At 42.5% G+C, this 19,325-nt stretch overlaps 1 protein-coding gene across 1 annotated transcript; it reads left to right on the top strand.

Annotated features, from left to right (window-relative positions):
• The first annotated feature begins 255 nt into the window (after window positions 1–255).
• Window positions 256–16,588, top strand: LOC146970664 (regulator of nonsense transcripts 1-like). The gene is made up of 24 exons (XM_085804178.1): window positions 256–746; window positions 1,383–1,519; window positions 2,810–2,899; window positions 4,261–4,428; window positions 4,541–4,721; window positions 5,291–5,452; window positions 5,814–5,898; window positions 7,251–7,349; window positions 9,182–9,290; window positions 9,433–9,592; window positions 9,813–9,931; window positions 10,098–10,262; window positions 11,242–11,356; window positions 11,563–11,706; window positions 11,847–12,060; window positions 12,409–12,526; window positions 12,648–12,804; window positions 13,084–13,226; window positions 13,319–13,493; window positions 13,751–13,832; window positions 14,086–14,247; window positions 14,375–14,646; window positions 14,956–15,078; window positions 16,027–16,588. The coding sequence occupies exons 1-23, from the start codon at window positions 576–578 to the stop codon at window positions 15,073–15,075; spliced, it is 3,348 nt and encodes a 1,115-aa protein (XP_085660304.1). The 5' UTR covers window positions 256–575; the 3' UTR covers window positions 15,076–15,078; window positions 16,027–16,588.
• The last annotated feature ends 2,737 nt before the right edge of the window (window positions 16,589–19,325 follow it).

Raw genomic sequence — 19,325 nt, 5'->3', positions numbered from 1 at the left:
TTTTTCCAGGGGGTATTTTAATAGCATGATCAATAAACGCCTATAGCTGCATAGAACCCATTCAGTCGGTGTAATGTTCTTCCCACTATGGGTAAAAAGACAAGATTTATCTAAAAATCTATATGCATATTGATCCAGTTTATCAACCAGCAGTGTCCCCGTAAACAACCTGATTAAAAATAAACGCTCACAAATGCTGCTTGTTAGTTAAGATTTGACTCTGTTGCATAATAAACTTTCTGAGTTTTTAATAGAGGACTTCTGTGACCATAATAAGCAGCCGAGTGTCCCATTTCTGTCCACGTGTCTCCTCCCCTTCCCTCGCTCCCTCCAGGTGACTTCCTGTAGGAGACAAGTGGAAGTGGAGTAGCCTAGGAAACGAGCAGGAGGAGGGGAGGAGACAAACGGTACGCAGCCGCAGCAGCCGAGGCTCTCTCTGTATCTCTCCACCACCACTGTTTGTCATTTTCCCATCGATAGTCTGCCTCCGTTATTCATTTTCTCCCCGGAACGGCAGTCGCCTGTGGATTACTCGGATACGACTGAAGCACCGTGGGTGAGAAGAAGCCACAACCATGAGCGTCGAGGCGTACGGGCCCAGCTCGCAGACTCTCACGTTCCTGGACACGGAGGAAGCCGAGCTGCTGGGAGCGGACACCCAGGGCTCCGAGTACGACTTCACCGATTTCACCCTGCCGAGCCAGACCCAGACTCAAGGCCAGACCCAGAGCCAGCTCGACGGCCAGGTGCGTGGTGGTTATCCCCGGCGGCTCGGTGTCAAAAAATATGTCCTCTACTGTGTGTTGTCGGGACACGAATTAGCTGACCCGTTAGCTGACAGCATCGCTGGCTGGCTGGCTGGCTGGCTACCTCCGGTTAGCTCGCAGCGACGCCTCCCATCTGTCACCATGCTTTTATCCCGCTAATTGGCTAGCACGCTGGCTAAAGTAGCTCGCCCAGTTAGCATGCTGACACGGCTAGCATGTAAATATTCAGGACTTTATTGCAATGTTACTGAGGAGAGTCAGGGATTTGCCAATATTGCAGACCATCCACTTATGAGCATATTTATTAGCACTAGCACTTATATGCACTAACTACTTGTAGTGTCCATTGACAGCCACAATCATACAGGTCAGTGGACACCATTAGTTACATGTAGATACTGTCAGTGTGCTATATTGCTGTCAGCCAACCATTTGTTGATGTGCAGTCTGCAAGTTGGACTGTTAGTAAAATATAATCATTCAAGATATGAACTGTATGTTTGGCTTTCTAATTTTAGCACAATCCATGATTCTTCAGTGATTAAGTTCAGTTTTGACATAAAGTTTAAATTCATATACTGTATATATTAATATATAATTCTCCTGTGTGTTCAGATTAATGGTCCGGATGGGGTCCTGCAGAATGGAGACGACCCAGTAGTGAAGGCCAGCCAGCTTCTGGCGGAGCTGAACTTTGAGGAGGATGAGGAGGACACCTACTACACCAAGGACCTTCCTGCACACGCCTGCAGGTAAAAGACCAGACAAGTGTGACTGGTGCACTGGTAGTCATCACAGTGAAAATAATCACATGTTGGTTTTTATTTCATTCAGGACATATTATATGGTTTTGATTTTGGTTTTATTTTATTGCATGTATTGTCTGTCTGCACTAAATGGGTGTTTTTGTTATGGGTATGTTCATACAGGCCGTGTCTTTGCTTGCAGTGTCAGTTGGCTGTAGGCCCCTGTCCATGTGCATTTTTTTTATTTGTTGATATTTGAAGCTACATAGTAATATATGATAATCATTTTTTGCAACACAACCATTCAAATACATCTCAAATTTCAGCACAATTCAAGATAATTGAAGACGTTTCTGTCGTTTTTAGCCTCTGATTGAACATGTCTGTACTTGGTATGCTGGTGTCTGTCCATCCCAGCCGCTTCACTTCAAGTGGTTTACTCTACTGGCAACACTCTCGCCTACCTACAGATGCACATGCATTAATTAGCACAATCTACAGATGACACATGAGCCAAATGATCAGAACGTTCTGCATCATGACTGATGTAAATCATGATTGATCCGGTTTCCTCTGTTCTCATACTCACAGCTCATGTTTGTCAGTTTGGCTGTGCTTAATAAGTCCAGCTGAGAGTGCCTGACGTGCGAGAACATTCAGGATTGCTTAGTGGGATAACTACTCAATTTGTTTCTATAAAAATGATATGCTGTAAATGCTATGAATTATATTTCACCTACAAATCAATAGCAGTGTCAAATATGTTTAATACTTTTTTTTCTGAATCTTGGCAATGAAAGCAAAATTCTGTTGGACAGAGAATTAGGAGTTCAGTTTTCTCTGCTAATGTGCCTCCCTCTTTTCGCCAGTATTTTTTTAATCTACATTTTGATACCCTTCAGCAACATGCTGTTACATTTTGGAACATACTTCACCCCAGGGAATATAAGGAAGCAGAACTGTCAAATCTCACAATTCTTGACAGTTTTTTTTAAATATTTTGAATTAACATTTTATATAACATCTCTCTACGCTACTATTAGTCACTCTTATTTAACTTATTTTGTCATGAAAATGGGAAAAAAAGAGTATTTACCATGTACTTGCTGTAGTTATCTATGAAACTGCTCAAAGATAGATTGCTCTTTCTCATTGATCTTAGGTTTGAGTGTGTTTTGAGAATTTGTCATAAATTATATTTTTGTGCTTGCTCTGTTCTGAGACATAGACTAGATTTTAGTAATGGTGATGTTTATCTTCCTTTTAAATTTTGACTTTCTTCTTCTTTTATTTTAGTTATTGTGGGATTCATGATCCAGCCTGTGTGGTCTACTGCAATACCAGCAAGAAGTGGTTTTGTAATGGCCGTGGAAACACATCCGGCAGGTAAGACACACTGGCTTCTCAGCTTTTTATTGATCCTCCCTGCTAATACTCTGTTAAATGAACTAAGAGAGAGCATCATTTTACAGGTGCGCTATCATCATAGCAAGAGTGCACTATAGAGTGACTGTAACAAGAAGTCTTTTGGAAGCTTCAGTTAGAAATGGACAGTGATTGTTTTGTGATGGATGAAGGGATGGCTGGATTGATGGAGAGAGAGAGAAACAAGATATCAATATTGGAAACTATGACCCAGGCTAATGACTAAATTGACTAAACACAGAAAAAAGTATAAAAACAAAATAATATGATAATTAATTAATAATTAATAAAATATATAGAAATAGAAAATGTAAAGCAGAAGTAAACTGATTGCTCTATTGTGTGCTGAATATCCAATGTACAATAGTGTTAATATATTATACTACAGTACCGTAGTATAGCGCAGTATGAAAAAGACCTGCCCATTTCCATGAGTAGAATCATTGTACAGAGTGATGGCAGCTGACAGATGAATAGTTATGTCTGTTGACTGTCATGGGCCTCTAAAGCTAATATTAAGGTATTTGAGTCCAAAATAAAGTTACGTATTTTCTTTGAAATCTTAATTTAAAGCAGCCGATTGTTTTATTTATTAGATATAATCAAGGTAGAATTGACTAAATACACAACAGCAAAAAAAAAACATTGACCAGATTTTGTTAATTTCTTGAAATTATAGAAATGTTGTCTATGATGATTTGGTTCACAATGTGCTACAGCTTGAACAGTAACTTTGTGGCAATACTGGCAAAAAGCATATGAAAGGTAGTGAAATGAAACAATGAGGAGATGCCGTCACAGTTGTTGATGACGTGGGGCGGTGCGTGGCGCGGTGGGTGGGGCGGCCGCCCCATGTGGAGGCTGCAGTCCTCGCCGCGGGCGTCCCCGGTTCGGGTCCCGCGTCGGGCAGACCTTTCCTGCGTGTCGTTCCCCCTCTTTCTGCCTCCCCATTTCCTGTCTATCTCTACTGTCATCACTATCAAATAAAGGCAAAAACCCGAAAAATATACTTAAAAAAAAAAAACAGTTGTTGATGACGTAACACAAGAACAGGCATGTTGAAAGCCTGTTGAAAGGATGATTGCCCCTTGGATCATATGTTTTAATGATTTATTCTGTTAGCATCTGAAAGATTTCAGACTTCTCTTGTGAATGCAGTTAGTTTCAGCCTGACTGAATAACATGAAAATCACCCAGACATGTTGATCCCACTGGAGGTTTAAGGACATGTCGCTTGTGTAAATGCCCTTGATGTATACAAGACTGTGGTCTGTTGTGCTTCCTCCAGCTGGAGCTTTAATTATTTTTCTCTTCACTTTCAGCCACATTGTAAACCACCTGGTGAGAGCAAAGTCCAAGGAGGTGACCCTGCATAAAGACGGCCCTCTGGGGGAAACAGTACTGGAGTGTTACAACTGTGGCTGTCGTAATGTCTTCCTGCTGGGTTTCATCCCCGCCAAGGCTGACTCAGTAGTGGTGTTGCTGTGCAGGTAACGCCAAATTCACACAGCTGACTGTGCACTCTGAACTCCCCACTGATGGGGGTCAGGGAAAGGGAATTCAGAACTTTTTTTTCATGTTTTTGTTTTGGTTGTAACACAGGCAGCCATGTGCCAGCCAGAGCAGCCTGAAAGACATCAACTGGGACAGCTCACAGTGGCAGCCTCTCATTCAGGACCGCTGCTTCCTGTCCTGGCTGGTCAAAATCCCGTCAGAGCAGGAGCAGCTCAGGGCCCGCCAGATCACCGCTCAGCAGATCAACAAGCTGGAGGAGCTCTGGAAGGTACTGTTTATGCAGCTGCCCTTGCACACTCCTGCCTCCGTACTACTTGAGTACTCTAAACCAACATAACTTCAACCTGATCTTTTATTGTAGTTTCCTGCTTTATAAAACTGTGCTAACCCCTTTTTCTGTATTTCCTTTCTGTGACAGCAGTGCTTTGTTAATGTTAACCAATGCTGAAGAATGAATGAATGACAGTATGACAGTGAGCCAACATGCACAACACCAGAAGAACAAAACCTAAGTAGCTAGGTCGAATTCAGCCATAATTAATTTCTCTATTCACATCTTTGCTTTTGCTGTGACATCTCACTGAGCAACAACAACACATGTTTCCAAGCCAGTATCGTAGCTGCTATTCCTCTGGATAATGGCCATGATCACTAATAATCATCCATCATTATTGAGTGGCCAAAAAAGCGAAGAATTGTACTGAGGAAGCAGTCACATGATCTTTCTTTACTCTTGTCCAGGAGGGAGGTAGAACAAGAGAGTTGTGGCTTTCTGTTCTAATTTGACTCTCTATCCATATTTCAATCTTTTATCTTGTGCGTGTTTTGTTCCGGCAGGAAAATCCCACTGCGACCTTGGAGGACCTGGAAAAGCCTGGTGTGGATGAGGAGCCCCAACACGTCTTGCTGCGATATGAGGATGCCTATCAGTACCAGAACATCTTTGGTCCTCTTGTTAAGCTGGAAGCTGATTACGACAAGAAACTCAAAGAGTCGCAGGTAAACAAAAACCTAAGAAAATTTTGAATAGGAAAAAATGGCAATGTTTGTAGATATTTGTATAATAAATGTAGTTAATTATTCATGCAATTTTCAAATTTGATTATTTATTAATTAATTAATCTAATGTAAATCAAATAATCAATACTTTTTTTTCAGTTGTTGTTGAATTTGGTTAATTTTCTAATGATGGAGATAAAAGTCAGTCATTATTCACGTTTCCCATTGAGATTTTAAAGCAAATACTGTACTTTTATTTTTTTTTTTGTCTGGATAATTTTAACTTTCAAATGGTTTCTTCAGCTTTAAATGTTGAATGTATAATTGAATATATGTATAATTTAATGTTCCTTCCAAACAGACTCAGGACAACATCACAGTCAGATGGGACTTGGGGCTGAATAAAAAGAGGATTGCATATTTCACTCTTCCAAAGACGGATTCAGGTATTGGAAGTTTTGTGTGAAATGTATCAATATTGTGTTTTGTCTGACTGAACATTTTCATGTTATACTGACGCACTGATTGCAAAGTGTCTAATAGGACAAATATTAATAATAATTTAAATATCTACAAATGTGGCTTTCACTCATGATTCGAGTTATTATTTTATAATATTGTTATCAACATGGGAATGGACAAATCTGTTTGCTATATGCAAATATAAGTTTATTATTATTATTGCAAGAATCTGAAACGAGCACAAATACTGTCCAGAATATCCCCCAGAATAATCTCTGAGATGGATTGGTTGCACAGTTGTTCATCCATCTCTGTTGCAAACTATCAGCGTGGTCTGCTCTTGCTGAGGAGGAGTAGGGCTCTCTGCGTCAGGCAGCCTGGCCAGCATCTAATATTTGAGATTCGACATACTAGCTTTCACACATACATGTGAAAATGATACATTGTTTCATTTTTCAGCTAGTATGGTTCATGTTCACACATACTTGTTTTTACTCTGGTCCAAACGCTGCACTACTGGCAGCGCGTCATGTTACCATGACGACTGACCGAAAAAAGACGTGTAGTATGTAACGTTCACATAACTCCCTCCGGATTGTATAATTGAGTATTAACACTAAACTTGAACAATGCAGACACATGTACGCAGCACATAAGTAGGCAGGTTATTTGTAGCGCTGCTCATTTAATTTTATATCGGTTGTGTTGACCACTCTCTGCAAATTCAATTCTGACATTGAAAATGAAGTGCGGCTATGGTAGCGTTTTTAGCTCATACTTGTGGCATTCACCAGGCAGTTGGTGCAGATCGAGGTCCGGCTGCGTTAACATAAACAAACCGCACCAGAGTTCAACTGAAGCTGCGCCGAGACCACCCCTCCAGGACGGTTCCCGTTTTGGTGCGCACCCCAGAGCGACTGCTGTGATCTAACTGACCCAATCGCACTGCACTCAGGCCCAAAGTTCAACTTGGCCAACTTGAACATTGCCTGTGTGGAAACACACATTGACAGTAAATGCAAATGACTTTGGTCTTGTGGAGAGAACTCTCTGGCAGGACTTTGAAGCTGAACTTGCCGTTCAAAAGAGCCGTTTCATTATCAATTTCTGAGGTTTGTTTCCACTTGCCACCCACACATTGCTGCTGCATTGCCGCCATGGATGTATTATAGAACTTGCGTAAATAGCACATCAGAACAATTAGTGGTGTTAAAAGTAATTTGTGTTTAGTCGTTATTATTGCTTTGGCAGCCCTAATTAAAATTAAATATAATGATAATATATATGATATAATTTAATTATAGTTTGTATGTCTGTTGTGTCCACTGTCTTCTAGATATGCGACTGATGCAGGGAGATGAAATTTGCCTGAGGTACAAAGGAGACCTGGCCCCTCCATGGAAAGGCATTGGACATGTCATCAAAGTCCCTGACAGTATCCTTTACAGCTGTAACAATCGGCATTGTATCTATATACTACACACTGTATGTGTTTGAAACAGACACTTGGGTCTCTCTTCTTTTACTCGCTCATCATGTCCCTCTAGTGAAATACTGGTCTTTAGTAACATCTAGTGGTAGCTGTAGACAACTACAACAACACTGACAAACTTGTGTCTTCCCACCACAGCCCCCTTTTGGTTTTGGAGTTAAAGTCTATATATAGATTATAGCTGCTGCGCAGCGATGGGTCGGGTCCGGGCTAATTTTGGCAAATTTAGGCAAATTCTGAGCAACAAAAAGGAGAATAGGACGACAAGAAAGTTGACCTTATAATGTTCAATTTGCACCAGTTGAGGCTCGAACCCACAATATCTGGAACTAAAGACCTTTGTCTATCGCACTTTGATGTGTCATTATCATCATCACCCTTGCTGGGTCTTGAACCCACATCCCCTCGCACCACAAACCAGCACTTAACTCACTGAGCTAATTATCTGGAAGTGAGACATGGTGTGTGTCTTCTCAAATAGACTCAAGGAGTCAGTGTCCGGGCAGCTGTTTCAAAAATGGTCAAGATGTCAGAAATCCTGTTATCTAAACAAAAATCTGTTAATACATAAATTGCATCTTGACAGCATGGAAATGTTGGTGATTTGTTTTTAATGATACGTGTTTTGCTTCATAAGAGAAAATATGATGTTTATAAATTCCACTCTCACATTGACTGCAGTTGTTCCCATGAGAGCAGAATTCAAAATGTTCTCAAAAATTCCGTTTTTGAGATAAAATTCTGATATTTGCCAAACTTCATCAACCATGACTCCAGAATATTCTGTTTTTTTCAGGAAGATTGAAAATGTATTTATCAAGAATTTGATGGTATATGTTTACAGTACTGTTTACAGTCAAACGTTTTCATGCACTGTAGGCTCAATTTTTGCTTAATCAAAAATCCGAGAAACAAGTTTTGTGGAGGACAGTCTGGAGATGCTCTGTAGCAAGTTTGGTGTCAATTGAGCAAAAATTGTGGGAGGAGATACATTTTAAAAGTTTTACAGTTATTGAAAAAAACAGAGTGATGGACTTCATAATTTGTAATAAGTTTAAGTGGACAAAAGTTTCAGCAGTATCTGATCTACATTGTGGTGAAGTTTCAAAACTGTAGCATCTACCGTTGGTTTGGTAGGAATTTTTAAAGTTTTTACATGTCCTTGGAGTTGAGTGAATCTGGCATAGGGTTGGACGTTTCTGCAGAGTTTGGTGAGTTTTCGCCCATGGGAAGTATGACTTCCTTGAAAGAAAGAAAGAAAGAAAGAAAGAAAGAAAGAAAGAAAGAAAGAAAGAAGTTTAGATTTTCTAAATGGTGCACTGATATTCAGGTAGGTTTTACCAAACATAGGGGCGCCCTATAGCTCAGTGGGTTGAGCAGGTACCCCATATGTAGAAGCTACAGTCCTTGCAGGGTTCGATTCCCAAATCTGGTTTGGTGCGCCCTCTCTCTGCTTCCCCATTTCCTGTCATTTCCTGTCTCTCAACTATTTATTTATTTATTTTATTTATTTGTTTATTTCGGGCATGTCAATTAAATCATCATCATCACACTTCATCTTAGTTCAAATAATACAATACACATGGCCGAAAGGGAAAGCGGGAGAAGCAAAAGCTTATCTAGTCCCCTCCCATTACCCACAGAATGAAGTCTTCTTCATAATCTTTTCTTTTCTATCACTATCCTATCAATTAAAGGCAAACAGCAAAAAGAAAGATACACCTATTTCTGAACTCAATCGCAAATAAATAAATCTTCCTTGACTACTGCACCAGACTACGGTGACGAGATCGCCATAGAGCTGAGGAGCAGTGCCGGGGCTCCGGTTGAAATCCCACACAACTTTCAGGTCGACTTTGTGTGGAAGTCCACTTCCTTTGACAGGTATTCACAAGAAATGTCTTTCTCTCGATGTAATGTCTACCTCTTTATTTTTGTTAAAAAAGAATAAAAGATAGTCATCTAGCTCTTTTTCATTTATCCTGTTTGACAACCATGTCCAAATATTCCTGTTTCCATCATCCAGGATGCAGAGTGCCCTGAAGACATTTGCTGTGGATGAGACTTCAGTGTCTGGTTACATCTACCACAAACTGCTGGGACATGAGGTAGAAGATGTGGTCATCAAGTGTCAGCTGCCCAAACGCTTCACCGCTCAAGGTCTGCCTGACCTTAACCACTCTCAGGTGAGTTACACAGCTGAATTGTTTTCATTGGTTCTACTTTGGTAATATATCATCCGAAAAATGATGCCAGTGATCATCCAGAAATCAATAAGGCCGAGATGAGTGTGAAGACTGAGGTTATACATATCACCATATTAAGTTATAGTTTACAGTTAATAGTTTGTCAAACTTCTTAATTCTTGTCCCCTCAGTGATGTCAGTGTTGTTTGTTGTTATTAAGGTGTACGCTGTGAAGACAGTGCTGCAGCGTCCCCTCAGTCTCATCCAGGGTCCTCCTGGCACAGGGAAGACGGTTACCTCTGCCACCATCGTCTACCACCTGGCTAGACAGGGCAACGGGTGAGACAAGTTTTCACTTTCTTTTGAATGTGCAAAAATATTTGTTTCCATTGGCGGGTATTTTATCACTTCAAATTCAATAACAATGTATTGACCAGTACTGTTCCTGAATGTTTGCTTGGCTGTGTGTTGTGCTCTCTTAGACTGTAACTTTTGTCCCCGTTAGGCCGGTGTTGGTGTGTGCCCCCAGTAACATTGCTGTGGACCAGCTGACAGAGAAGATCCACCAGACAGGACTCAAGGTGGTGAGGCTGTGTGCCAAGAGCAGGGAAGCCATCGACTCACCTGTGTCCTTCCTGGCTTTGCACAACCAGACCCGGAACATGGACAGGTAGAACATGTCAATAACAAGATATTACTGTAAAGACTCACTTCGCTTTTGTGGTAAAACTTTGAGCACAAATGTTTTAGTAGTTATCACAGGACCATTTAGGCCCATGAGTATTTTAAATTTCAAATAGGATCAGTTTCCTGTGAACGAATCACTGGTTTGAAATTAGGTTAAAGCTCCAGTTGGTAAGTTGATGAAAGGGAAAGCGCCCCCTGCACACACAGACGCACACACACAAAGTAGCCATACACGCAACCACAGAAGACGTACCGTTTCCATAGCAACCGGAGACTCCACAACGATCACACCTCTCTCTCACCATGAAACACACTCTTCTTGTGTGTGTCTGCGTGTGTGGAGGGAGGGAGGGGGGGTGACAGAGGTGAAAAGAGGGAGCTGACGGTGTGTTGTCTTGAAATTTCCGACCAAGTCGCGGACTTTACTTTCACTTTCGTCCAACGTGTAGGAGTGGCGATTGGCTGCTCCTCCTGCTCCCTCTACCTGACTGGTGGAGAATCGTCGGTCGCGGTAGATTTCGGCAAATACGATTACAGGCTGTGGGTGGAGCCAGAGGAGTTGGATTTTGTCCTAAATTACTCATTTAATGTCTGACCATTAGAATATAGTGACAGTTCCAGCAAATATGACTGAATAATTGTTACCAACTGAAGCTTTAAAGGTCCAGTGTGTAATATGGGGGTAAAACCGTGATATCTAGCGTTCAGATTCTAGTTTGCTATATAAAAGAATAATTATAAGGCTACGAAAACCAAACAAATTTTATTTTATAGCGATTATACACTTATTCAAATATATTCATGGGTAGTATATTCAGATTTTGCCAATAAACCCTGCCAATTGTTACACACTGAACCTTTAAAGTACAAAAAATCTTAATTAAAATAATGAATTATTACAGATACTGGTCTTTGCTCTAAAGCAGAACTCTGATCTCTGCTGTAATCATTCAAACCTGCAGTATGCCAGAACTTCAGAAGCTCCAGCAGCTGAAGGATGAGACTGGTGAACTGTCCTCCTCAGACGAGAAGCGCTACCGAGCTCTGAGACGCACTGCTGAGAGGGAGCTGCTAATGGTATGAAGACTGGTCTTGCTGAAGACCCACTCCATGTCTTCCTGTTTCTGACGGGGCTGCTTCAGCACTGTGTACCAGCTAAGGCTTAATAATTACTTTCAATTAGTAATTTTTTTTCTGCTTATCTATTCAGAGCCCCTAAAATGAGTATGTGATACTGGTTTTACAAAACAGCTCTTCAACATGTCTGCTTCTCTCTTTCCTAGAATGCTGATGTGATCTGTTGTACCTGTGTTGGAGCTGGAGATCCTCGTCTGGCCAAGATGCAGTTCCGCTCGATCCTGATCGATGAGAGCACCCAGGCAACTGAACCCGAGTGCATGGTGCCCGTGGTCCTGGGGGCCAAGCAGGTTAGAGTTTGTGAAACCTTTAATGGCATCAGCTGTCTACTTAAAATGTTGTTATTCCGCAGTCGTAGGGTGTTCTAGTCTCCATAAATATCTATTTTTTATTCTCATAAATAACTTAATGTGTTTTTTCTTTTTTCTAGTTGATTTTGGTGGGTGATCACTGCCAGCTGGGTCCTGTGGTGATGTGTAAAAAGGCAGCTAAAGCAGGTCTGTCTCAGTCTCTGTTTGAGCGTCTGGTGGTTCTGGGCATCCGGCCAATCCGTCTGCAGGTCCAGTACCGCATGCACCCGGCCCTCAGCGCCTTCCCCTCCAACATCTTCTATGAAGGCTCTCTGCAGAACGGAGTCACTGCTGGTAAGATGGGAATAAACTTTTGTTAAAATCTAATTATGTGATGCTCAGATATGACTTTCCTATTTCAGACTGAGTCTGAAATAGAAAAGTCTTAGAAAGTGGCCTATAAATTCCTGCTCATGCTTCAGAGCGCAGCTTGTTCTTGGTCCACACACAGTCGCTGGGAAAAAGGACTTTACTGTCATGATGTGAAGCATCGCCTGGCCGGCTGTACCTGTATTTCAATGGTCTTTGAAGCAGGTGTATCACAGATGCTCTGAAGCTTATCCTGCCAAGATTCCTCCTTTCATGTACACAATAGTCAGTGTACTGAGTCATACTGTACATGTTTGTTTACTCTTTCCATAGCTGACCGTGTGAAGAAAGGCTTCGATTTCCAGTGGCCTCAGCCCGACAAACCCATGTTCTTTTACGTCACGCAAGGTCAAGAGGAAATTGCCAGCTCTGGAACATCCTACCTCAACAGGTTTGAGATTTCTTGCCTATTGTGCCGCCCCAATTTGTTATAGGCGTTTTGCTTTGCTTAGCTTTTTAAAGTACTTAAAAAAACATTATCCATCATGTAACAAGCCTCCTTGTTCATACAGGACTGAGGCAGCTAATGTGGAGAAAATAACCACAAGGTTGTTGAAGGCTGGAGCAAAACCCGACCAGATCGGCATCATAACCCCCTATGAGGGACAAAGGTCGTACCTGGTCCAGTACATGCAATTCAGTGGCTCCCTCCATACCAAGCTCTATCAGGTAGAGTGGCAAATATTTATAATAATAATAATTTCCCACCACTAGTAAATGTGTTGTGATCCTTGATCCACGCCCTGAAGAAGACCGTGTCGGTCGAAACCGGTCGGCGTTCTTTTGTATCCATGCCCTGATTAATTAAAGGCTTTTTACGCATCACCTTGTCTCCTGCGCGTGAGTGCCTGAAGTAAGCCTTGTGCTTTTTTCGTCTCTACTAGTAAATGTGTATTCCTAAATCATTGGTCAGATTTTCCTATTAATTTCTCTCCATTCTTTCGGTAGGAGGTGGAGATTGCCAGTGTGGATGCCTTTCAGGGCAGAGAGAAAGACTTCATCATCTTGTCCTGTGTGAGGGCCAATGAGCACCAAGGCATCGGCTTCCTTAATGATCCCCGGCGTCTAAACGTGGCGCTAACCAGAGCCAGGTGAAGGCAGCGGCCGTTAGGACCACTAACGAATGTTAACTCTCAGTCATTAGGTGTTTTGTTAACAATCATCTTCTGCCTTGGTCACACAGGTATGGTGTGATCATTGTGGGAAACCCTAAGGCCCTGTCCAAGCAGCCGCTGTGGAACCACCTGCTGAACTACTACAAGGAGCAGAAGGTCCTGGTCGAAGGCCCCCTCAACAACTTGAGGGAGAGCCTCATGCAATTCAGCAAACCACGCAAGCTGGTCAACACCATCAATCCTGTGAGTTGTGTGTGTCTATGTCCCTGTGTATTTAACACACTAAGCATATAGAGTGCTTAAATCAGGGTTTCATAACTGGGCCACAAGTTTATTTCCCCAGTGAGGTATCTGTAGGATGCATTTCAGAAATGACCCATGTACTTTTCATCCGTACCAACTTAGAGGAAAACAAAGTAATTCACCATTGTGTGCACAAGAACTAATAAGCAGCGGTCTAAAAAGAATTGTCACTGAAAGTCACATTTTTATTTTTACAGGGGGGTCGATTCATGAGTACTGCCATGTACGATGCCAGGGAGGCCCTCATACCTGGATCTGTTTATGACCGCAGCAGCAACGGTGAGTCATGTTGAAAAACACACTTACTTATTTATGTAATTCTTGTTTATATTTGAAATTTTCTTTCCAGTAATCCTCATTACTAAGGACATACACTGTTTTGTTATTGCAGACAGGTTGACTCAACTTTCTAAAGTATCAAAAATACCAAACCAATAGCCATGTGTACCGTCATGTTACAATACTAGCTTCGCACACCGCCGCATCATTCAAAAGGAAGTAAAATTAATTAGTTTTTGTTTTCCCACTGCAGGGCGCATGTCCAACATGTATTTCCAGACCCATGACCAGATCGGCATGATTGGCACAGGCCCCAATCCGATGACCTCCATGAACATCCCCATCCCCTTCAACCTTGTGATGCCTCCCATACCTCCCTCTGGGTTCATGGGGCAGGTCAACGGCCCCACAGCAGGTGAGAAACACATAAAACTCTCAGAGCCCTTTCCAGCTGCGTGGTTCTCAGAGGCCCTAGGTGGTTTTTCAGTCAAAGCTTTTATGCTCTTGTCTGAACTGTGACACCTGACTTTTTTTTCTCCCAGGTCGTGGTGGAGGCATGAAGGGCAAGGCCGGCAGCGGAGGAGGAGGCGGGACTCGAGGTGGTCGTCAAAGGAACCGCGGCAACATGGGGAACCACGGTGGAGGGAACGGAGGAGGGGAGCGCGGCCACGGAGGACATATGAGCGGCAGCCAGGCCAGCCAGGACCTGGGCTCTCAGCCCTTCTCCCAGGGGCCGCTGACACAGGGCTACATCAACATGAGCCAGCCGTCACAGATGAGCCAGCCCGGGCTCTCCCAGCCTGAACTCTCCCAGGTTTGTTAGTCCTACTGTCATTTATTGGAAATAAATCTGTATCATAAATTTAAGCATCCATGAGATTTTAGGACTTGCTAACAGGATGCACTTTATTAGGCAAGCTGTTTGCAGTGTGTTTATTCACAGCAATTAATACTTCATGTCAGGGCTGTCTGCACATTATAGCATATTCCAACGTCCTGTCCAATTTCCTCTTCAAGTAAAGACTTCATCTTGTTTAAAAGCATTTACTCCTTTTCTGCCTGGAAAGAAGTGAGGGAATAAATGTTGACTGGTCTCTTTTGCTTTCTGTTTGTCCCATTATAGGACAGTTACCTAGGAGATGAGTTCAAGTCCCAGATTGATGTGGCTTTGTCCCAGGACTCCACCTACCAGGGGGAGCGGGCCTACCAACACGGTGGTGTGACTGGACTGTCCCAGTACTAGACTGTAAGAAATTCCACTGTGAACTTTGCTGACGCTCTAAAGTTAAAGGCCTTGTCTGCTGTTTGAGGAGAATCTGCTCAAATGTTTAGCTGCTGAGAATTACCTGAGAAGTAATGAAACTGGAGCCAGAAGGCAGCTAGCTTAGCTTAGAACAAAACTGGTCATGTTTACACTTTGTTTTTTCTACAGTACAAACAAACAAGAATTGGGATGAAACGATGACTCGCGTAGTTTGAATCATTCAATTACAAAAAATGCAAATGTATTTATTTAGCTGTAGCCCTAAACAACATATCATTGTGTTGTAGAGTCTGAGCAACCTTCTCATCTAATTCTCAACTGAGTTAAAGCAGAAGTAAGTGGTCCGGTCGTTTTCGCTAATGCTGCGTTCCAGGCAGGCTTTTGAAATCGTAAATTACAGCTTCAAGTCACAACTTACGACTTTGTAGCGTTTCAGGCAACCCACTCCTGTTTTTCCGACCTGTTTTACCGGTGAAAGTCACTATAACGGCCACTCGTAACTTCCGACCGGTGAACTCGTACCAGATCGAACTGGTACCACTTCACGGTCGGAAAAATACGAGTTTCCTTGAACGCACCATAACAGTCCTTGTCCCTACGTCGCCACATTCACGGCGTTCCTTGGCTGCACACACAGCCCTGCATGCCGTTCTCTCTCCTCATTGGATAAAAACTGTAGGATACGATAAATGTTTTCTCTTCGGCTCAGAGCAGAGCAGAGGGACTGAGAGACCCGTGTTTCGGTCCAAACACTCTATGTAAGTGATTGCTGTCGGAAGATATAACTATTTAAGACTTATATTAACACAAATATATCACTTACTTCTGCTTTAATTATCTTATTTTCCTGAATGATCTCATTATTGCTTTAATTGTATTATTCCTGAAATCTAACATATATTCATGCATTTGTATTCTTTATTCTTACAGGTTGCTGAAAAGGAGCTAGGCCTGTGTGAAGCTTAGTTCATCGGTATTTTAATCTGGGTAATAACAAAAAAGAACAAACATGGATACCCGTTTTCCACTGCTACAACCGAAGCACCACTGTGTGAAAGTAACAGGAGAGAGACCGTGAGAAACCAACCAATCACAAGAGTGAGAGCAAAAGTGGGAGTAGAGCTGGACAGGAAGAGAGCAAGAGAAGAGAGCGGGAGGAGAGAAGGCACCGCTGCTCACATGCGAAGACATGGCGAAGGAGAAAGCTGGCGGCGACGGCGACGGCGGCGGAGGAGCAGCGCAGTTGGAGAGGCGAGACCTTGGACAGGTCGAGGCGGGTGGAAGGTCCAACTGATTCTGGAGCAGGGAGAGGGGGGAGACCGTGTCATCTTGTCCCCCGTGCACCCCTAAACCCTGCGGGATCTCCAGGCGGTATGGTTGAGAATCTTGCTCCAAAAGCTGAGAAAGATGGAGAAGAAGAGGTGTCTCACACAGAAGTCCTCCAAGCTAACTCAACAGGACGTCCTCTGTGACTTGGAGAGAGAGAGAGAAAGAGAGAAAACAAAAGGGGACACAACTCTTGAAGCAGTTGACATGGCAACTTTTTTAAACTCAAAGCTTGAATCAAGGCTCTGCATTTGATCACATCTAAGCATCCAGGAGAGAGGAGTGTAAGAACACTGGCTGTTCGCGTGAACTCAAAAGTGCTTGTGGTGTTGTGCCTCACAGAGTTGAGATAATATTCGAGGATTACACAGCCACAGATCATTCGCTTTTCTTTCTCAGCTTTGAGTTGGAAAGTTTTCTAAATAAAGGCTGTTTTAATTGAGGTTTTCAGTGACGTATGCTAGTGTAGTGGGCCGTCTTTCAAGGCAGGTCTTTCTCAAGGTGGTCCGCAAAGAACAAGTGGTGGAATTAGCTCTTTAAAAACATAAACGTAAAAGAAAAACATCTTTGTCTCCAGATCTGAGGACGACGGCTCCAAAGATCCGAATAGAAGGAGACAATTTTGTTTTTGCTCTTCTAAGTGTAATCTCTTTAGGCGTGCAAAAGAGTGAAAGTGAAAGCACCATAACCAGCTTATAAACGAATGAAGTTTTCATTCAGTTCTGCTGGCCCCCGAAGCCACTAAAGCTAGCAGATAGGTATCATCTTGACCGTATGCATGGTACCTAAAAGCATCAAATAAGCCAAATCTAGAGGGCAGTACTCCCCAAAGACCCTTGCCCTAAAGTCATGTATCAAGAAAACATGCAAACAGTTAGATCATCTATGTACAATGTAACCGATAAGTGCAGTGAAGTGAAGCAAGAGAAATAATGAACTCAAAGAGTACCTGAACACTACTCACTACAGAGGATGATGAAAACTTCTGAGGCCCCGTCTGAGAGCAGAGGTGTCGAAGAGAAACCTGACCGTAGATTTCACCACGTTGGACTGTGGTGAAAGATATGTTGAGTTTTATTTTGGCAAGTCTACTGATTATAATTTAGAGGTTATATGTTGTTGTACATGAACTATGAAAACTGAAAACTGATACAAGGACATCTTTAATTTATTAAGACATAACTCAAGAGTAATGTTAATGTACTGTAAGGTAGAACCTGAGTCCTAAAATGCCTCATGTTTTCTTGCTCTAGTTTTTTGTTGTTGTTGTTGTTCTAAAGTGTTGGGCTTTTAGAGTAGTACATTTCTCACAAATAGTATTGCATCATGTGAAGGACGGAGTAGTTGGTTTATTCTATTATGTGAACTTTGTGTCCGAGTTTCAATATTCTGCATGTTTTGTAAGTTCATCCCACATCGTTTAGTTTAGACTGACACTTGTGTGGTTTTACACTTGAATCCTCTGTTAATCTGTTTCCAGTGTACTTGCACATTGTACTAACCCTACTGTACTGTAGGTTTCCTTGTGATCAAAGCCACTGGATTTCACATCATTGAAATGCATGGCCCTAAAAATCGGTTTCAAATAGTTAAAATGCCCTCATGCCCCCATCTCCATCAAGAAGTTAGTCTCAGTTGCAGAAAGGACCTGGTAAAAAAAAAAAAGCTCTCAGAGCCATGGAGACAAAACCAACCACAAAGGTTTAACTTGTGTCCACAAGTTGGTACCAAGTGTTTTTTAATGTTGTTAATCGACATCAAACTGATGACAGTTTGTGTCCAACTCCAGATGTGGATGTGAGGCACCCCCATCCTGTGCAGGGCACCAGACTCATATTTATATCTCCTTTATGTAGGAATTGTGTGTGTAGAGAAGTCGGTAACCTGTTTGCACTCTGTATTTCTGTGACACTAACTGGATAAGTAACTACCGGTATTAGTTAGATGCACAACATCATTGACATATTTAGATCTAACTGGAAAACACAACACCTGAACCTGACCACCTCATTCTTTACAAAGACCTACTTTTTGCATGTCCTATGACGGGAGGGTAATTTTTTTTGATTTGGATGTTTTTCTCTTATAATTTTTTTTTTTTCTATGTTGATCTTTATTTGGCTTATTGCTGTTTTAAAACTGAACTGAAAATGTTGGCCACATGGCTGCACCATTTTGTTTTTCTTCCCACTAATTGATGTTGGTAGTTTTGAAAAATAATGCTCACAAAAAATCCTCCTGGTGATCTTGGGACATTAAAGTTTGCTTCTTTTTTTCTCCTTAAGCTTGATTTCACTGTTGTTACTTCTCTTTTTCCTCTCCCACGTCACGATCGCAGGACAGAACCACATGCAGCTACACCTAAATTGATGGTGTATAGCCTACATGTAGGTATGTTGTCTTATAGGGCCTGGATGTGCTGTAGTGTGTCTCTGAGTAGGTCTTTTATTTTATTTTCAGGTCGTGACTTTTCCTCCAGGACGGTGTTTCATTAAGGTCTCCACGCAGACCTATAAGATCCAGGTTGCAGTATGCACACATGCAGGTTCATTGGCTGCACGCAGGTTGACACAGTTTCGCTGCTTCAGTAGCTTTGCCCAGCTGTAAGCCGGTGCTCGAAGCCCGCGGAGCCAGCAGGTGGTACTCTACCGTCGGCTCTAGTCTGTCCCACTGTTGAATGCGAGCTGGATGAAGGGCTGAAATCTGTAGAGGAGGAGGGGGGTGTGGGCAGAGAGCCGTGACCACCGAGACGAGCCGAGAGAGAGGACGGGAGGGGAAGAAGGAGAAGGCAGAGAGCGGCCGCTGCTTCCTCGGCTCTGACAATGGACACAGACGGGACCGCGGTCACTTCAGTCGTCGAGCTCCGCCGCCGCCGCCGCCGCTCCGGAGCGTCCGGGCTGTGA

The sequence above is a fragment of the Trachurus japonicus genome, chromosome 17 (assembly GCF_045865225.1).
Source record: "Trachurus japonicus isolate A0001 chromosome 17, Traja_1.0".
Classification (NCBI taxonomy): domain Eukaryota; kingdom Metazoa; phylum Chordata; class Actinopteri; order Carangiformes; family Carangidae; genus Trachurus; species Trachurus japonicus.
Note: the sequence above shows the minus strand (reverse complement) of the source record. Positions and strands in the feature narration are given on the sequence as shown.

Bases quoted from the DNA above. Each gene is read 5' to 3' on its own strand.
- LOC146970664 (XM_085804178.1), top strand. From the start codon at position 576: ATGAGCGTCGAGGCGTACGGGCCCAGCTCGCAGACTCTCACGTTCCTG. The intron at 4,429-4,540 runs GTAACGCCAAAT...GTTGTAACACAG, and splicing joins GTAGTGGTGTTGCTGTGCAG to GCAGCCATGTGCCAGCCAGA. The intron at 10,263-11,241 runs GTAGAACATGTC...TCAAACCTGCAG, and splicing joins CAGACCCGGAACATGGACAG to TATGCCAGAACTTCAGAAGC.